Source organism: Mustela nivalis (assembly GCF_964662115.1).
Source record: "Mustela nivalis genome assembly, chromosome: 12".
Taxonomy (NCBI): domain Eukaryota; kingdom Metazoa; phylum Chordata; class Mammalia; order Carnivora; family Mustelidae; genus Mustela; species Mustela nivalis.
The window spans coordinates 35505515-35521473 of record NC_139031.1 but is presented as its reverse complement, the minus strand read 5'-3'; the positions used below and the strand labels follow the sequence as shown (position 1 = coordinate 35521473).

Here is a 15959-nt window from a genome sequence, read left to right as displayed (position 1 = left end):
GGAGGCCTGTTTATCCCTTTCCCACTCCCCCTGCTTGTGTACCCTCTCTCCCTGTGTCTGTCGAAAAGAAAAAAAAAAGAGAATGGCATTCCTATCATATGTATAAATTTTTAATTAGCTGATTCCCTACTATTGCTATTTAGATTCCATTTACTTTTCTATTTTAATAAAACCAGAATAAGTATGAAGTTCTCTTACAATTTTTAAATCGCTTTGATAATCTGAGTTTCATCTCTGGTGAAGTGTTAAATACTTTACTAATTTTTCCATGGGGCTGCCTTTTTATTATTACAGCTTTGTTTTGCTCTCAGTATATTTGACTTTTGTGGGTTATATGATGAATGCTCCCCCCCAATGTTTTTGTTTTTTGTTTTTTTTTTTTTGCTTAGCATTTTTTTTTTTTTTTGAAGATTTTATTCATTTACTTGAGAGAGAGTGTACATGCACAGGGTGTAAGGGCAGAGGGGGAGGGAGAGGGACAAGCAGATTCTAAGCAAAGCACAGAGCCCAACTACAGGCTTGATTTCACAACCCTGAGATCAAGACCTGCGCAGAATCTAAGTCTCAAATTTTAACCGACCCACCCAGGAACCCCTTGCTTAGCACGTTTTTTTTTTTTTTTAAGATTTTATTTATTTATGTGACAGAGACCACAAGTAGGCAGAGAGGCAGGCAGAGAGAGAGAGAGAGGAGGAAACAGGCTCCCCGCAGAGCAGAGAGCCCGATGTGGGGCTCGATCCCAGGACCCCGGGACCATGACCTGAGCCGAAGGCAGAGGCTTTAACCCACTGAGCCACCCAGGCACCCCAGCATGTTTTTAATTGTAATGTCACTCTGTGTAAGTTAAAGAAATCTTCCTCTACCCAAAGATCAAGAAAGATTGTACATTACCCTTGAAGGCTTTATTGTTTTGCTCTTCCCATTTTTAGGTCTATAATCCAAATGTAATTAGTATTTGTTTATGGTCCAATTCCATTTTTGCTATTTGTACAATTACCAATCAATGAAAATCTCAACAACTCCACATTACTCTACAGTGCCATCTCTGCCATACATCAAGTATTATGGGGTTTGTTCTTATACTCTATTCTGTTCCATTAGTCTGCCTGTCCTTTCAAATATTTCCTTTGGCCTTTATTTCCTCCTTTTTTCTGGGACTCCAATAAAATAGAGATCTTCTCACTGTATCCTCTTTTGTATTTTCCCTGTTTTTCTTTTGTGCTCCTTCTTGTGTAATTTCTTCTGAAATGTACCTTCCAATTTACTAATGCTCACTTCAGCTTTATCTATTAGTCTTGCACACTGAATTTCAGGTATTTTATTTTCTGATTCTAAAACTTATTTTTTTCAAATCTGCCTTGTTACTATTTTATAGTTTTCATCTTCCTACCATTATATACTACCTTTGCTTTTATCATTTTCAACTGGGTAAATATGGTTTATCAAGACTTTCTGGCCATCTCTTGCTTGTTGGTGCTGCTGCTTATTGCTCTTGATGCTGTGTGTGTGTGTGTACCTGGTAATATTTATGATCTGAACACTGTATACAAAAATACATACACGTGTGTATATATATGTACTTGCATATATATGTGTGTGTATATATGTATGTATATGTGTATATATAAAATTATCCTAGGCCTGAAATGAGTCCTATAATTATATAACTACATATATATATACATACTCACAGGACCCATTTCAAGCCTAGGATGATGATACCTTTCTCTAAGTGGATTTTTGTTCGTTTCTTCCAAAGAGCTGGGGGCATTACAACTCAGTATTTTAATCCAGGTTTGACCACTTAATCCGGGTCACATCACTCAAAGGAAACTGTCAGAATGCAAATTCATGACAGCGCTGTAATGGACATGGTTCCACCCTTTCCTTCAGTGTGTCTTCTTAAAATGGGAGGTAATTAAGTTACCAAAGACCCCACCTCTGAAGTTCTGGGCTTTGGTTTTTGCTTTTGATGGTACTAGGGGTGCAGCTCAACTTTAAACCTTCCTTCTTCAGTTTTAAACATGTTCACAGGGAACACTGTTGAGTATTACTATCCCCGAAAGTATAATATATATTTTCATTTACTCAAGTCTTCTTTCAAAATCCTCAGTGGAGTTTTAAATTTCTTTGTAAAAATATCCTAAGTTTCTTTTAAACCTTTTTCATTTTATGTTGTTCTATGAATGGAGTGATTTCCATTATATTTTCTGATTATGCACTTCTAGGACATTGACTCTGGTATATTTACATGTTGTTTTTTGTCACCTAAATGTATTAAAAATATATACTCCCACTATACATCATTTATTTCTTCTCATATTACCTACATCCTACAATTCCAAGAAAATTTACATAGTTTTTATAGTGGCTAGGTTAATGGTAACTATCCACAAATCAACTTTTCATGACAGAGTTTACAAGGTTAAAGATGCAGCATAATTCTCACAACTGGTAGGACAGCATTTTCAATTGATTTCCCGGTTAACTCTTAGGTTTGCCAGGTAATCATCTTACCTACAAATACTAATAATTTCATTACTTTCTTTTTCTTCTATACCTTCTATTGCTCCAAGATAACAAAAAACATTTTGTTTTAGGGGTTTAATTCATCAAAGGATTACTTCTACATTATGTCAGCCATTCATATAAAAGAATTACTAAATAACATGACCAATATGACAACTTGATTATTTCTACCTTTAACTTTATATAACTAGTACTTTTCTGATCAAGATAGCAATGAAAGGAACTACATAATTCACCATGTTATAATTTATAGCAAAAGTCACAAAAACCTTCAGGGCCAGAAAAGTGGTATGTGAAGCAGCTGTGATAAACAGTGGTAAGGATTCTAAAGGAAAGTGCACTGTTGCCTAAAAGCATACATTTTTTTAAGGCATTTAAAAAAACTGAAGTGTAACTGACACACAGTTGTATTAGTTTCAGGTGTACAACATAGTGATTCAATAATTCCATACATTACTCAGTGCTCACCTGGGTAAGTGTAGTTACCCTACAACATTACCATGATATTATTTATATTTCCTATGCTCTATTTTCATCTCTGTGACTTGTTTATTTTAAAACTGGAAGTATGTACCTCTTAATCCTGTACATCCCTTTTGCCTATCATCCTACCCACCTCCCCTGTGGCAACCGCCAGTTTGTTAGTTTTGTTTAGATTCCACATATAAGTGAAATCATGCAGTATTTGTCTTTGGTTCACTTATTAAAGGCACATATTTTTAAAAAATAGTTCTGCCTAAATAAAGCTGCTCTACTCAATCTTACAGGCATGTTTTATTCTGCTATAGAGATATAATTACAAAACAGAATTACAAAAAAAAAAGCACCTTCTTAAAAAAAACAGCACCTTCTAAAAAAAACAAAAAAGTCCCTGTGCCTTATTCCAAAAATCAGGATACTTTCTAGAAGAATGAGAAGTTCAGTTTTATACACAGCCTTTCTGTAGTAAGAGTTAGTAGGAAATTTCATGACATAGATACATAAAGATTTTTCTAAACAAGGAATTTGATATTCTGGAGTGAGGAACTAAATTTTGACATGTAATAGAATGTTGTACCATGAAAAAAATGTTAACTCTTCATTTTGTTTAATCAAACCATTTTCCTTTATTTAAGACTATTCATTAACTTGCTATCTTCCCATCTTCCCTATGTCTTAAAGAGAATGGAAATTCCCATTTCTGAAAGTGGCCCAGACATATTTAAATTTGGCCCTACTTATCAAATTATGTCAAGGGTATAGACTAGCCTTTCTTTAAATATTCATATGCATACAATATCAGTGGTTATTACTGATTTCTGTATTACCTTAAAGAATTTTATAAACCAACTAAGTTTTTTACTGTGAAATTATATCATAGTTTTACCATTAGAAAAAACATTGCATTAATGCAGTTCACTGACAAATTATAAACTATTTAATGATAAACTTCAATTGCAAATCAGTCTGTACATGACTCAAGTAGGAAGCCTTATTAAATAATTTAAAAATCTAATTAAAATGTTAACTGATAGTGGTGTTATTCAATACTCTCATGTCAGTTATACAACACTGATAGTAATATTTAATAGGAATAAATAAGCAGATACTCAAAAGGTTACTGATAATTCATATACAACAGATGATCTGTTATTTTTATGATCTTAGGTGAAAACTGATAATTTTATGTTGTCATTAATTTTTAAGTCAAATTTAACAGAAAACATTAAATATTTGTATTATTTTGAGTAAGCAAGCTTAAAACAGTTTTGAGTATACTCTGAAGATAACACACATAAATAAAAGTGAGCAGTTTGGCAACACAAAGAATTAGTAATCTTAACTGAACAGATGGCAAATATGTCCAGGGGGAGGAAAAATAAATTTAGGATGTTTTATCCACGTGGCACTTTCAGAAAGCTTCAATTTTACTGGCATGCAAACATTTACAGCTTTAACCGGAAAGTCATTTGTGACTTTGATGTACTCCTCATATTTTAAACAACTCCCTGTAATAAATACTATCAAATTACCTAAACAAAACTATTAAGTGTAGGTACGTTTCTTCCTCCATTTCTCCAAATCACACTAAGCTCACTATCAAACTATAGGACATGATGCAAATTTCAAAGCAGGCAGAATATGAACATACTATCAGACCAATAAACAACTCTAAGTAATATCCTTTGTAGAAAAGTAGTTACTAGCTATTCTCTGTTCAGCTGGGCTTTTGAATCAGGGTCAAAACATTCAACACTTTCATATCATAAAATTTCTCAGATAATCGGAACAAAATCTTTATGTAATATACAGACATGAATGTTGGAATTTCATTTTAAAAAATCTGGCATTTACATAAGAGATAAAATTATTGCTTAGAAGTATTTTCGTAGAGTCATCTTAAGTAAACCAGTCTGAAAAATAGTACACATGGAAGTCTAAAGAAAATGAAGCCCAGGGCGCCTGGGTGGCTCAGTGGGTTAAGCCGCTGCCTTCGGCTCAGGTCATGATCTCAGGGTCCTGGGATAGAGTCCCACATCGGACTCTCTGCTCAGCAGGGAGCCTGCTTCCCTCTCTCTCTCTCTCTCTGCCTGCCTCTCCATCTACTTGTGATTTCTCTCTGTCAAATAAATAAATAAAATCTTAAAAAAAAAAGAAGAAGAAAAAGTAAATGAAGCCCAACTAAGAAACAGAATATATAAATGTATTATAAGAAAGCAATATATAAATGAAGGTAACATGCTCTTTAATATGAGAAGCCAAAATTTAAGAAACAATGGGCAGCCTCCAAAAATTTGCTCAGTAGAGGAAATTTTAAGAACATTAGAAAGCTACCTCAGTTTTAAAGCCAAGTGATTTCTTTATACAGAGGCAATAGGGTCTAGTGCAAAGGACTTAAGCTTTGGAGTTAGACTGGTTCAAACCTAGCTCAGCCATTTACCATCTGTGAGTACATAAGCAAATTAATTTACCTTTTGAGTCACTATCTATAAAAAGGAACTACTATTTATTTTGTGAGCTTGTTGTATAGATTAGAAATATGTGAACATGGCTAGCACAATAAATGGTAGTTGTAATTTGCAGTGAAGCATTTTTAAATTGAAGTCATTATGAGCAAGACAACAAAAAGCTAAATGACTATTACCATATAGGAGATACTGATGTATAGTTAAGGCTCTAGTAAATGTATTAGGAATCTTTTTTGAGTAATCTCAAATACAGATAGAAAAAACAGACATTTTTTAGATGATATAGGTAAAACAACAGTGGTATGGGAATCAAACAGGAAGTCCACTGAATTTTACTTTTCCCATGGGCAGAATAAAGAGGTTACATTAAATAATCTCTATGCTCATTTCCAACTCTAAAAATACATGGAACTAAGTAAAGTGGTTAAGTGCTGTGAAGGCAGATTGCCTGGATTCTTACCAGCTCTGCAGCCTTGAGCAAGCTTCCTAATCTCTCACATGTATTTCTTATCTATGAAATGGGAATAATAACGGTACCCATCTCAGAGTGTCATAAGGATTAAGTAAACACAGAAAGTACACAGAATGATGTAGAGCACATGGACAACAGTTAATAAATGGTAAATCTTATTAAATGGAAAAAATTCTCTGTGGTCATTAACATTTTTAAAAGCTGGAAAATCATCTGGAGAAAAAAGAAAAACCTTGTTTTTACTTCAAGAAAAACAAAATTAGGACCATTGTTGGTTTTTTTAGGGGGAAAAAAGTACTCCTGTTTCATAGTATTCTAGCAGAAATGAAAAAACATCAAATTAAAAGAATGCCCTTAAGCTAAAAAAAAAAAAAAATTAGTGTCCCCCCCCCCAATCTAGACTAAAATAGCTCAAAACTTTAGAAAGAGAAATGAAACAAAACAAAAAATTATGAAACATGTGCACTTCTAGTTTTGGCAGCAGGTTTGAAAACTCCCTGTTCCCCATGCCAAGTGCAATAATATGGCTGATCCTGCCATCTTGCCAGAAATGAAACTGCTGCATCTGTGGATTTCATCTCTTTATTGGACGTGAGGCTGATCTTGTTCCATCTGTCCCACCCAGTGATTGCCATTGCTCTTCCCTATAGAGAAATCAGCTGTGATTATGGTTTTTCTGGTATGGGTCAAAAGGCTTCCACAAAAAGTTATATCATACTCCCATGGAAACTGCAAATAACAATGGCTGGCAAGGAAAGGCATATAAAATCTCATGTGAATGATATCAGAGAGAATCTCTAAACCAAAGAGTGAGCCATGGGGTATATTCCTTGGGTATCTGGATGCTTTCCTCCCCTTTTATTCTTATATGAATAATCAATTATCACAATTTCTGAAAAACTTATAGCTGAGTAATAATACTAATATCAAATGCTGTGGTATTCAGTCTGTCTCACTGACTTATATTTTTAAAAAAACAAGGATAAAAGAGGAAAGCAAATAGTACATTCAATAAACATAATACAAATTGCAGGAAACAACAGCTGCAATGTTCCATTTTAAAGTTAGAATGAGATTATGAATAGAACACAACAAGTTAATGGTAAATTCCAGATTTTTAATGTAAGTGACTTAGAATGATACTACTGACTCATTCTAAGAATGTTATTAAACTCCGTAAAACTATGGAAAAACAAAGAACAAAGCTATCCATGTGGGATTAGTTAGGATTCTATTCAAATGCAGCCAAAGATTTCTTAGGTAGGACATCAAAAGATTCATAAAAGATAAAAATTGATAAAGTGGACTGTGGCAAAATTTAGAACTTCTGCTCTTCAGAAAACACGGTAAGAGAGAAGCCACACACTGGGAGGAAATATTTCCAAGTCCTATATCTGATAAAGGACTCGTATCTAGACTATATAAAGAATTCTCGGAACTGACTATAAAGAAAGCACACAATCCACATTTTAAAAAATTGCCAAGAGATCTGAATAGGTACTTCACCAGAGAAGACCTACCATAGCAAGTTAAGCACAAAAAAAGATAAACATCAGTAGTTACTGGGGTAATAGAAAATAAGACCACAATGAATTACCACTAGACACCTATTAGAATGGTTGAAAAAACAAAAACAAATAGACAATATCAAGCACTGGTTATTATGTGGAGCAAAAGGAACTCCTAGGGGCGCCTGGGTGGCTCAGTGGGTTAAGCCGCTGCCTTCGGCTCAGGTCATGATCTCAGGGTCCTGGGATCGAGTCCCGTGTCAGGCTCTCTGCTCAGCAGGGAGCCTGCTTCCCTATCTCTCTCTCTCTCTCTCTGGCTGCCTCTCCGTCTACTTGTGATTTCTCTCTGTCAAATTAATAAATAAAAGCTTTAAAAAAAAAAAAAAAGGAACTCCTATACACTGCTGGTTGGAATGCAAAATGGTACAGCCACTCTGAAAACAGTGTGGTAGTTTCTTAAAAGTTAAAATGATTCATGTTTATCACATGACCCAGCAATCCCACACCAAGTAAAATAAAAATTTACCTTAACAAAACACCCCGTCTATAAATGTTTCTAGCAACTTTTATAATTACCAAAAACTAATTTCAGCATCCCTCAACGATTAAACTGTGAGATACTTGTAAAATGCAACACTGCTCTGCAATACAAAGGAATAAACATATACACAACATAGATGAATCTATATAAATTATGCTAAGTGAAAGAAGCCAGATCCCAACAACTATATAATGTACAACTTGTATATGACATTCTGCAAAAGAAAAGTGGCTAGGGACAGAAAACAGATCAGTGGTTGCCAGCTACCGGGATTTGATGACAAAGGAACAGGAGGGAATTCCGAAGAGTAATGCAACTGCTCTATATTTTGACTGTGGTAGTGGTAGTCATACAACTATTTGTGTTTGTCAAAACTGCAAAATTATACACAAAAAAGCATGACTATTACTAAATGCAAATTTTTCCTTAATAAAAAAAATTTATATATTATTAAGCTAAGTAAAACTAGCAAAACCCAAAACTAACATGCAAATAAGCTTAAAATAAGAAAAAGTAGCTAAGCCCATCTTTGAAAATTAAAGTCCAAGCTACAGTTGTGCTCAAGACAGATTAATCCTATGCTTTTGTTTGATTTCACTCCTCTAGTAGTAAAATAACAGTACATTGGACTGCTTAAAAATATACTTTAAAAAAGCATATTTTTTAAATATAAAAAACCTACTATAAAATATTTTGTTCATTCCAAATGCCTGCTAGGTCATTAACTCAAAGAAATCCATCATCCTACATTCCCAACTGCTCTCTTTATTCTTTCAGCATTTTTTTTTTTTTTTTTTTACATTTTTAGACTACCATGTCAGAACATTATTCAACTCTACATTTCATCAACTTATTCCAAGTTCTCTTTATATTATACTTCACAACAAGATATTAGGAGGAAAATGCTGTGCTAAGGGTAAGACTCTCACCTTAGGGTCCATATTTTTGCTCCTAGCTAGCTACACTTGATTTGAGGCTATCTCTACTTTCACTGATTTTATCTTGGGCTGAATGATGTGCTCAAAAGGTTTAAGTAACTTTGTCTTTTTTTTTCCGGCCACACTGGGTCTGTACCCACCCAATCAGTGGAACTATTTTTCCAGTAGAAATCCAATAAAGGAAATTTTAATGAGATAATGGAAAATACCACTTTACATCTGAATTACTCTCACAGAAATGTGAAGAAATGGGTTTATTGTTAAAAATAAAAATGGGTATGGGGCGCCTGGGTGGCTCAGTGGGTTAAAGCCTCTGCCTTCGGCTCAGGTCAAGATCCCAGGGTTCTGGGATCAAGCCCCGCACTGGGCTCTCTGCTCAGCAGGGAGCCTGCTTCCTCCTCTCTCTCTGCCTGCTTGTGATCTCCATCTGTCAAATAGATAAATAAAATCTTAAAAAAAAAAAAAAAAAAAAAGAACTTCCCTGACAACCGCCTGATCACTAAACTAATAAACTAAAAAAAAAAAAAAATGGGTATATTGTTAAAAAGCTAATCAGTATCTGTATGATTTAGGACTGTTAAACATTGTTCACGTTCTACAAAACAAAATCTAAAGAATTTGAGATAGGGCTTAGGACTTACTTGTATTAACAATGAGGTTATACCAAAAATAGTCCTGGCCTTACAAAACTCTTAATTTTTTGCCTTTCACTATCTAAATTTCTGATGTTTTCATCAGCCAAAAGGGTTGGGACTTTATGTAAATCCAATGGAATATTTCCTAAATTATGTTTCACAGAGAGGTTAACAGGTGCAGTGGGAAGAGGTGGTTAATGAGGAATATGGTCAAGGATTTCCTGGTTAAGTTTGGAAATGTTTCTTTCTTTGACACTTTTTCTCTGAGGACACTCATTAACATCTCACAGAACACCTGGCAGAGCACAGTTTGAGAAATCTTTAAATAGAAGATTAATTAAGCTAAAATTTAACAGCATCGAAGACGCAATGCCTACACCATAGGCAGCAGTTACCAAATAGCGACTAACAATAGACACAACTCAGGTACGATGCATGTTAGTCTTAAAAGCTAAATTAGTACCTTGTTACTCAATGGGTATACTTTTGACCAGGAGTTTCTGTATCACCTTTAACTGTTCAAGCTGTCTCCCAAAATCAATTTCAAACTTCAGAAATATAACAACATCCCCCATATGATTTCAATGCACATTAAAGGTTGAGAAGCACTGGCCTACAATAGGAGTTGGCAAACTTTCTGTAAAGAGCCAGAGAGATACTATTTTAGGTTTTGTGAGCCATGAGGTCTCTATTGTACTCAACGAGGGTGTTTATTATGATTTAAAAAGGTCTATATGTTAAGAAGGTATAGTAATTAAAGATGTAGATACACACCTGGAACAGAGCCACAAAAATACATGAAACAGCAAAATGATACAACTGAAAGGACAAACTCACAATTTATCCACTTACAATGAAGATTTTTAATATTCCTCTCTAAGTCCTAACAGAAATAGACAGAAAATCAGCAAGGATAGAGATTTAGGAAGAAAACCTACCAGCTTGACCTAGCTGGTATTTATAAAATCTCTACCCAGTAACAGTAGAATGCTCATTCTTTTCAAGTGAACATGGTGTATTCTCCAGAATAAAACATGCCAGGCCCCAAAACAAGTCTTTTTTTTTTTTTTTTTTTTAAGATTTTATTTATTTATTTTACAGAGATAGATCACAAGTAGGCAGAGAGGCAGGCAGAGAGAGAGAGAGAGGGAAGCAGGCTCCCTGCTGAGCAGAGAGTCCGATGTGGGACTTGATCCCAGGACCCTGAGATCATGACCTGAGCCGAAGGCAGCGGCTTAACCCACTGAGCCACCCAGGTGCCCCCCAAAACAAGTCTTAATAAAAGAACTAAACCATACAAATTATGTTCTCCAATTACATGTAATTAAATTAGAAATCAATAACAAGGAAATGTGGGAAATCCCTCAAATATCCCATTGTCAGACAACCAATTTAAATAACAAAGGTCAAAGAAGAAATTTCAAGGGTAATTAGAAAATATCTTGTGAGACAGCACACTCCTAGTATAAGATCAGACACACCGATCAATAGAACAAAAAAGAAAGCTCAGAAATAAAGCCTTATATTTCACTGACTTTGGACAAAGGTATCAAGGCAATTCAACAGGGAAAAGGATAGTCTTTTCCCGAAACAATTAGAAAGTCCTATTTTAAAATAATTAGATCTTTACATCATATCATAGGCAAAAATTTTTTCAAATTAGATCATACACCTAAATGTAAAAGTTGAAATAATAAAACCACTAGAAGAAAATTGCTATAGAAGAAAAATCTTTGTGACCTAGGATTAAGCAAAGACTTCTTAGATATACTAAAAACACAGTACATAAAGAATAAGTTAATAAATTGGTCTTCATGAAATTAAAAACCTATACTCTTCAAACTGTCATTAAGAAAAAAGGTCTGGAAATAATTTAGTACTATGCAGATAATGTATGTAGGTAATAACAAAGAATGAGCAAGCCTAATCTTAAAAAAAAAAAAAAAAAAGGATAACTCACAGACTGGGAGAAAACATTTCCCAATCATCTGACCAATGCCCTGTATCCAGAATATAAAAAGGACCCTTAAAGTTCAATCATAAGAAGAGAAGTAACTCAATTTAACAATGGGTAAAAGATTTAGATATTTCAAAAACAAAGATAAGTGAATGACTAATACACATTAAATGATGCTCAACATCATTAGTCATTAGAGACATACAAAATACAAAACCACAATGAGATAGCACTCCACACCCAAATTGAGAGGCATTCTCAAATACATCAACATTAAAATAAGAATAGAACGGAAGGACAGAAGCTGGAAACTGATTCTCTGATTTTTGCTGACCTAGTCTTTGGAAAGCTTTTGTGTACTTGCAATGGTGCACACACAATATTTGAAGACCACTGGTATAAGAAAATAAGAAAGATATGGTGGCTTAGACAATAACTGGTTCACAGGACTTGATGATCTGGAAAGGTGTCAAGCATGAATGAGGCTGATGCAGGGGCGGGGTTGGTTAGGGCTGGAAAAGGACCAAACAGGAAAAGGTGAAGGAAGGAAACAGAACTCTTAAGAGTTTCTGACATCATCCTCCATCATCATCATCTGGATTCTGACAGTCCCCGGAACTAGCAAGTAAAGTGAGGAAGATAGCCTCAGGCAACACCCACAATGTTTTTTTATCATTTACTCGACTCCCACACAAGCTCTCTGCCCTAGCCCACATGGACAAAAAGGCACCATGCCCAGGCAAGTCTCCACATCTCCCTTCAAACACTCACATCTAAAAATCACTGTGTAGCAAGTAACTGAACCAAAGCAGAAAACTGTACCAAGCACAGGGGACCGTACTTTTCCCCCTACACCTTAATCTGATGTACTCAAATTACATTTCTCATGCCGTATTAATTGTTTACATGCTGCCTCTTCTCAAGCCCATTAGAGATTGTGGCTTAAGACAGACATTTCTTATTCATCTTGCAATCTTCAGCAGCCAGTACAATATATGACATATCCTGTAGTCAATGAAATACAAATAGAAGACTAGGCTTGTTAATATTATAAATATAAATTCCAACCATGCAATTTAAATATCTTTGTCTACAAAAGAACTTCTAAATTTCTTTAACATATCATGGGCAGCAAATGTATTGTAAAACTCAATTTTTCTTTCTTATGAGAGCCACTCATCTAATAAAGAACCTGATACATTATACATCTAATCACCTTTGACATAAATGGGAAGTGGCTATATAAAAGAAATGTGAAAGACCACTGGACTAGAGAAGCTGGGTAACCTGGTTAGGGCTAGTCCCAGAGTCTCTAAATGTTGTCTTCTCAGGCATTCAAGTTTCCTAACCTGCAGGATTAATGTGCAATTTTTAAGCACCCTTCAAATGTTAATATTTAAGGATCTTTAATCTCTCAGTGTTTAACTAATAAACAATTGGAAGGCAGGAGCATTTCACTTGCTGAGTATTCCTAACATTTTGGTATCTCTTTGCTAGAGATAAAACTAAATTATACTGTCAATATTCATTCAGTACTTCAAATCCATGAACAAAAACAAGCATCACAAAAGAGTCTCCTTTTGAAATTGGGAACGTCACTTTTTGATTCTAATAATTTAACTCTTGAAGCAAGCATTTAATCACACATCATAGGCACTGACATAATAAAACAAACTATATGCTTACCTGCCAGGAAACTGCTCCTAAAATCGCTGTTGCAAGAAGACTAAAAAAAACTAACTGCTCTGAAATTAAGCAAAAGTGACGCATTCCTTTGGATGCCATGATTCTATCAAGGCTATTGTTATCTACCCTGTGGGTGAAATATACTTTATGGCAGTCATTTAATTTGGTATGGAATCCCCAAAGAGTTAAGAGAAAAATAATATGGCAAATCATCCAGAAAATTCCAAAAATGGAAAAGCCTGGAATTACAAAATACCAGAGGTGAGTGTCTCTGAGTTTAAATGCTGAAAGAATAAAAAAGGTAAGCTCAATCATTCCTGTGAAAACCACTGAAAGTCTTCTGCATATTCTTCCGCGGTACAAAAAGGGTTTCCACCTTTCAGTCACTGAAAGTCCACTAAAATAAATGTCAAGGAAAGGGTCAGTTATCAGGCAGATAAAAAAACATGCAAAAGCAACTGGATTTTTAGGAGTTTCCAATGAGGAGAAAAACAGCAAGACTGCAAAAATAACTAAGTTTGGAATAGCTAAGAAAGACTTCATTCTCAGGTCAATAATCAGCATGGCCAAAGCTACAACAAGTAAAATGACACTCAGAGACTTCTCCACCAACATGGTTGTGCTGGCAATAGCAAATCCAACAAGTTCCAGAAATTCAACTGTGGTTAGTAAAGTGGGTCGATGACGGACATATCCAGAAATTCTCTCCACCAAAGCACATAATATCCTTAATACTATGGAAGTTAGAAGCAAATATTTGGTTGATTCTTCTTTCACGTCATTTTTAAAGGATGAATTGTCAAGAAAACATAGGAGGCCAAGCAAGAATCCAAACCAAAGATTGGAGAGACTTAAACTTGCTGCTTCCATTGAAAAATAATAATAGAGTATGCTGGCAATTCCAAGAACGAAAAGACCAAGAATAAAAATTACCAAAATTAAGGAATTTGCTGTTTTTTCCCATCTTACATAAAGACCTAAGCATATAGCAACCAGTAAATTGATTCTGGCTAAATAGCCAAGATAACGCACTGAAGAATGCATATTCACTTCTCTGTTGACTTCTTCCAGTCTTGTCATTGCTAAATACAGACAATGACTAAAGCAGTAACGCAGTGATTTACACATGTAATCTGGCAATTTGGGCTTTCTCCCCGTGGTAGAAAAATTAACTGCTTGATTTTCATCCAGCAAATCCAACGTATCCGTAACTCCTATTTTAACATTTCCTCTTGGTGGAATTATTGTTTATAGTGGTCTAGAAAGAAGAAAAAATATGTCAGTGTTAATTTTATATAATTTATCTGTTATATCTCTCTTCTTTGTACAAAATAATAAGTAAGAAATAAAGTTTCTTCTGGAAACTCAATTTTAAATTTGACTTGCACGTATTTTAATTGTAATTGTTTTTGGTTTAAAAACTCAGTTTATCCAAATAAAAATGACAGTGTCTTCTATTTAACATATGCTAAGAAGTATGACTAAATCACCATCATTGAAACTGTTTTTCCAAAGTCTAAGCCATTCTTACTTCAGTAAGAACCACTTCAGTGGTTGGTTTTTCAACTACTATGTGCAAATGTGAGATTCCCAACTTGGCTTAGATTGTAGAAGATGGATTTGGCACCATCTAAAACTACTCAGCAGCTAACCGAATGATTTATGTCTAATTTGAAAAGCACCAGTATCCAATAATAGCAACTGTTCCTACCTGCCTAAAATCCTCTCCATCTTTTTACAAGGCAGCTCTAACAGGCTATAAAATTTTAGTCTTTACATTGTTTAACTAATAAACTTAACAGAAGTAAAGCTTAACTGTATTAAAGTGCATCCCTAAAGCTAACCCATAATTTTCCCTGTACTTTTAGCACTACTAAATTACTTGGATTATCAAACCTCCTTTCTAGATCTAAATACTATCTCTGTAGCAAACCACTTCCTGAACTTTCTAGTCAAAATTGTAAAGTGAGAATGCTAACCAATATTTACTGTAAATTAAACTTTATACTTTTACTTTTAAAAAGTTAACATTTATTTGCTAAAGAACTCAGATAATTATTTTAATCTTTGCGTGCCCCCACAAATTGCACTTAAAACATGACAGTGGTCAAAAAGTGCTTTACCTATCTACCAGATAATTCTTCAAAGATTCTGGTATACTGTTTCAGAACTGATTCATTCAACAGCTCACAGTCACACTAAATATCCACAGAGAATTCAACCAGACAAAAATTCAAAAAATGACTTGTTTGTAATCAGCTTATTATATTTTTTTAATAGTAGGAAACATGAGGGGTGCCTGGGTGGCTCAGTCCATTAGCGTCTACCTTCAGCTCAGGTCATAATCCCCTGGTCCTGGGATCGAGCCCGCACTGGGCTCCTTGCTTTGCAGGGAGCCCACTTCTCACTCACTTTTCTCCCTCTGCCTGTAGATCCCCCTGCTTATGTGCCTTCTCTCTCTGACAAATAAAATCTTGAAAAAAAAAAAAAATAGTAGGACACTAAAAGAAAGACTTGACAGAAATATGATAACCTGGAATTAACCCTTAATTAGCCATTTGGTTAGAGAAGAATTTTACTGAGTGACAATCTTACAGTCTCTGGGATGTTCCAAGTACTATTACTAATTCTACTTCAACAAGGATTTTTTTTTTTTTTTTTTTTTTTTTTTTTTAACAAATAAGCCTACTTAAGTATTCTGATTTTCCTCAATTACATTTTCACCCAATCATTTCTTAAGATACC

At 34.6% G+C, this 15959-nt stretch overlaps 1 protein-coding gene and 1 long non-coding RNA gene across 3 annotated transcripts in view; one reads left to right on the top strand and one right to left on the bottom strand.

Annotated features, from left to right (window-relative positions):
• The window catches only part of TMEM168 (transmembrane protein 168), a 32990-nt gene that overhangs the window by 12935 nt on the left and 4096 nt on the right, over window positions 1–15959 (bottom strand). For both annotated transcript variants that reach the window (XM_082693079.1, XM_082693080.1), the window contains exon 2: window positions 13215–14472. In XM_082693079.1, the coding sequence (XP_082549205.1) occupies window positions 13215–14342 (1128 nt within the window). In that variant the 5' untranslated portion in view covers window positions 14343–14472. The remainder of the gene's footprint in view (window positions 1–13214; window positions 14473–15959) is intronic.
• On the top strand, window positions 7849–15881 carry LOC309845321. Its single transcript, XR_014301212.1, has 2 exons — window positions 7849–10624; window positions 10845–15881. It is a non-coding gene; the product is annotated as an uncharacterized lncRNA (long non-coding RNA).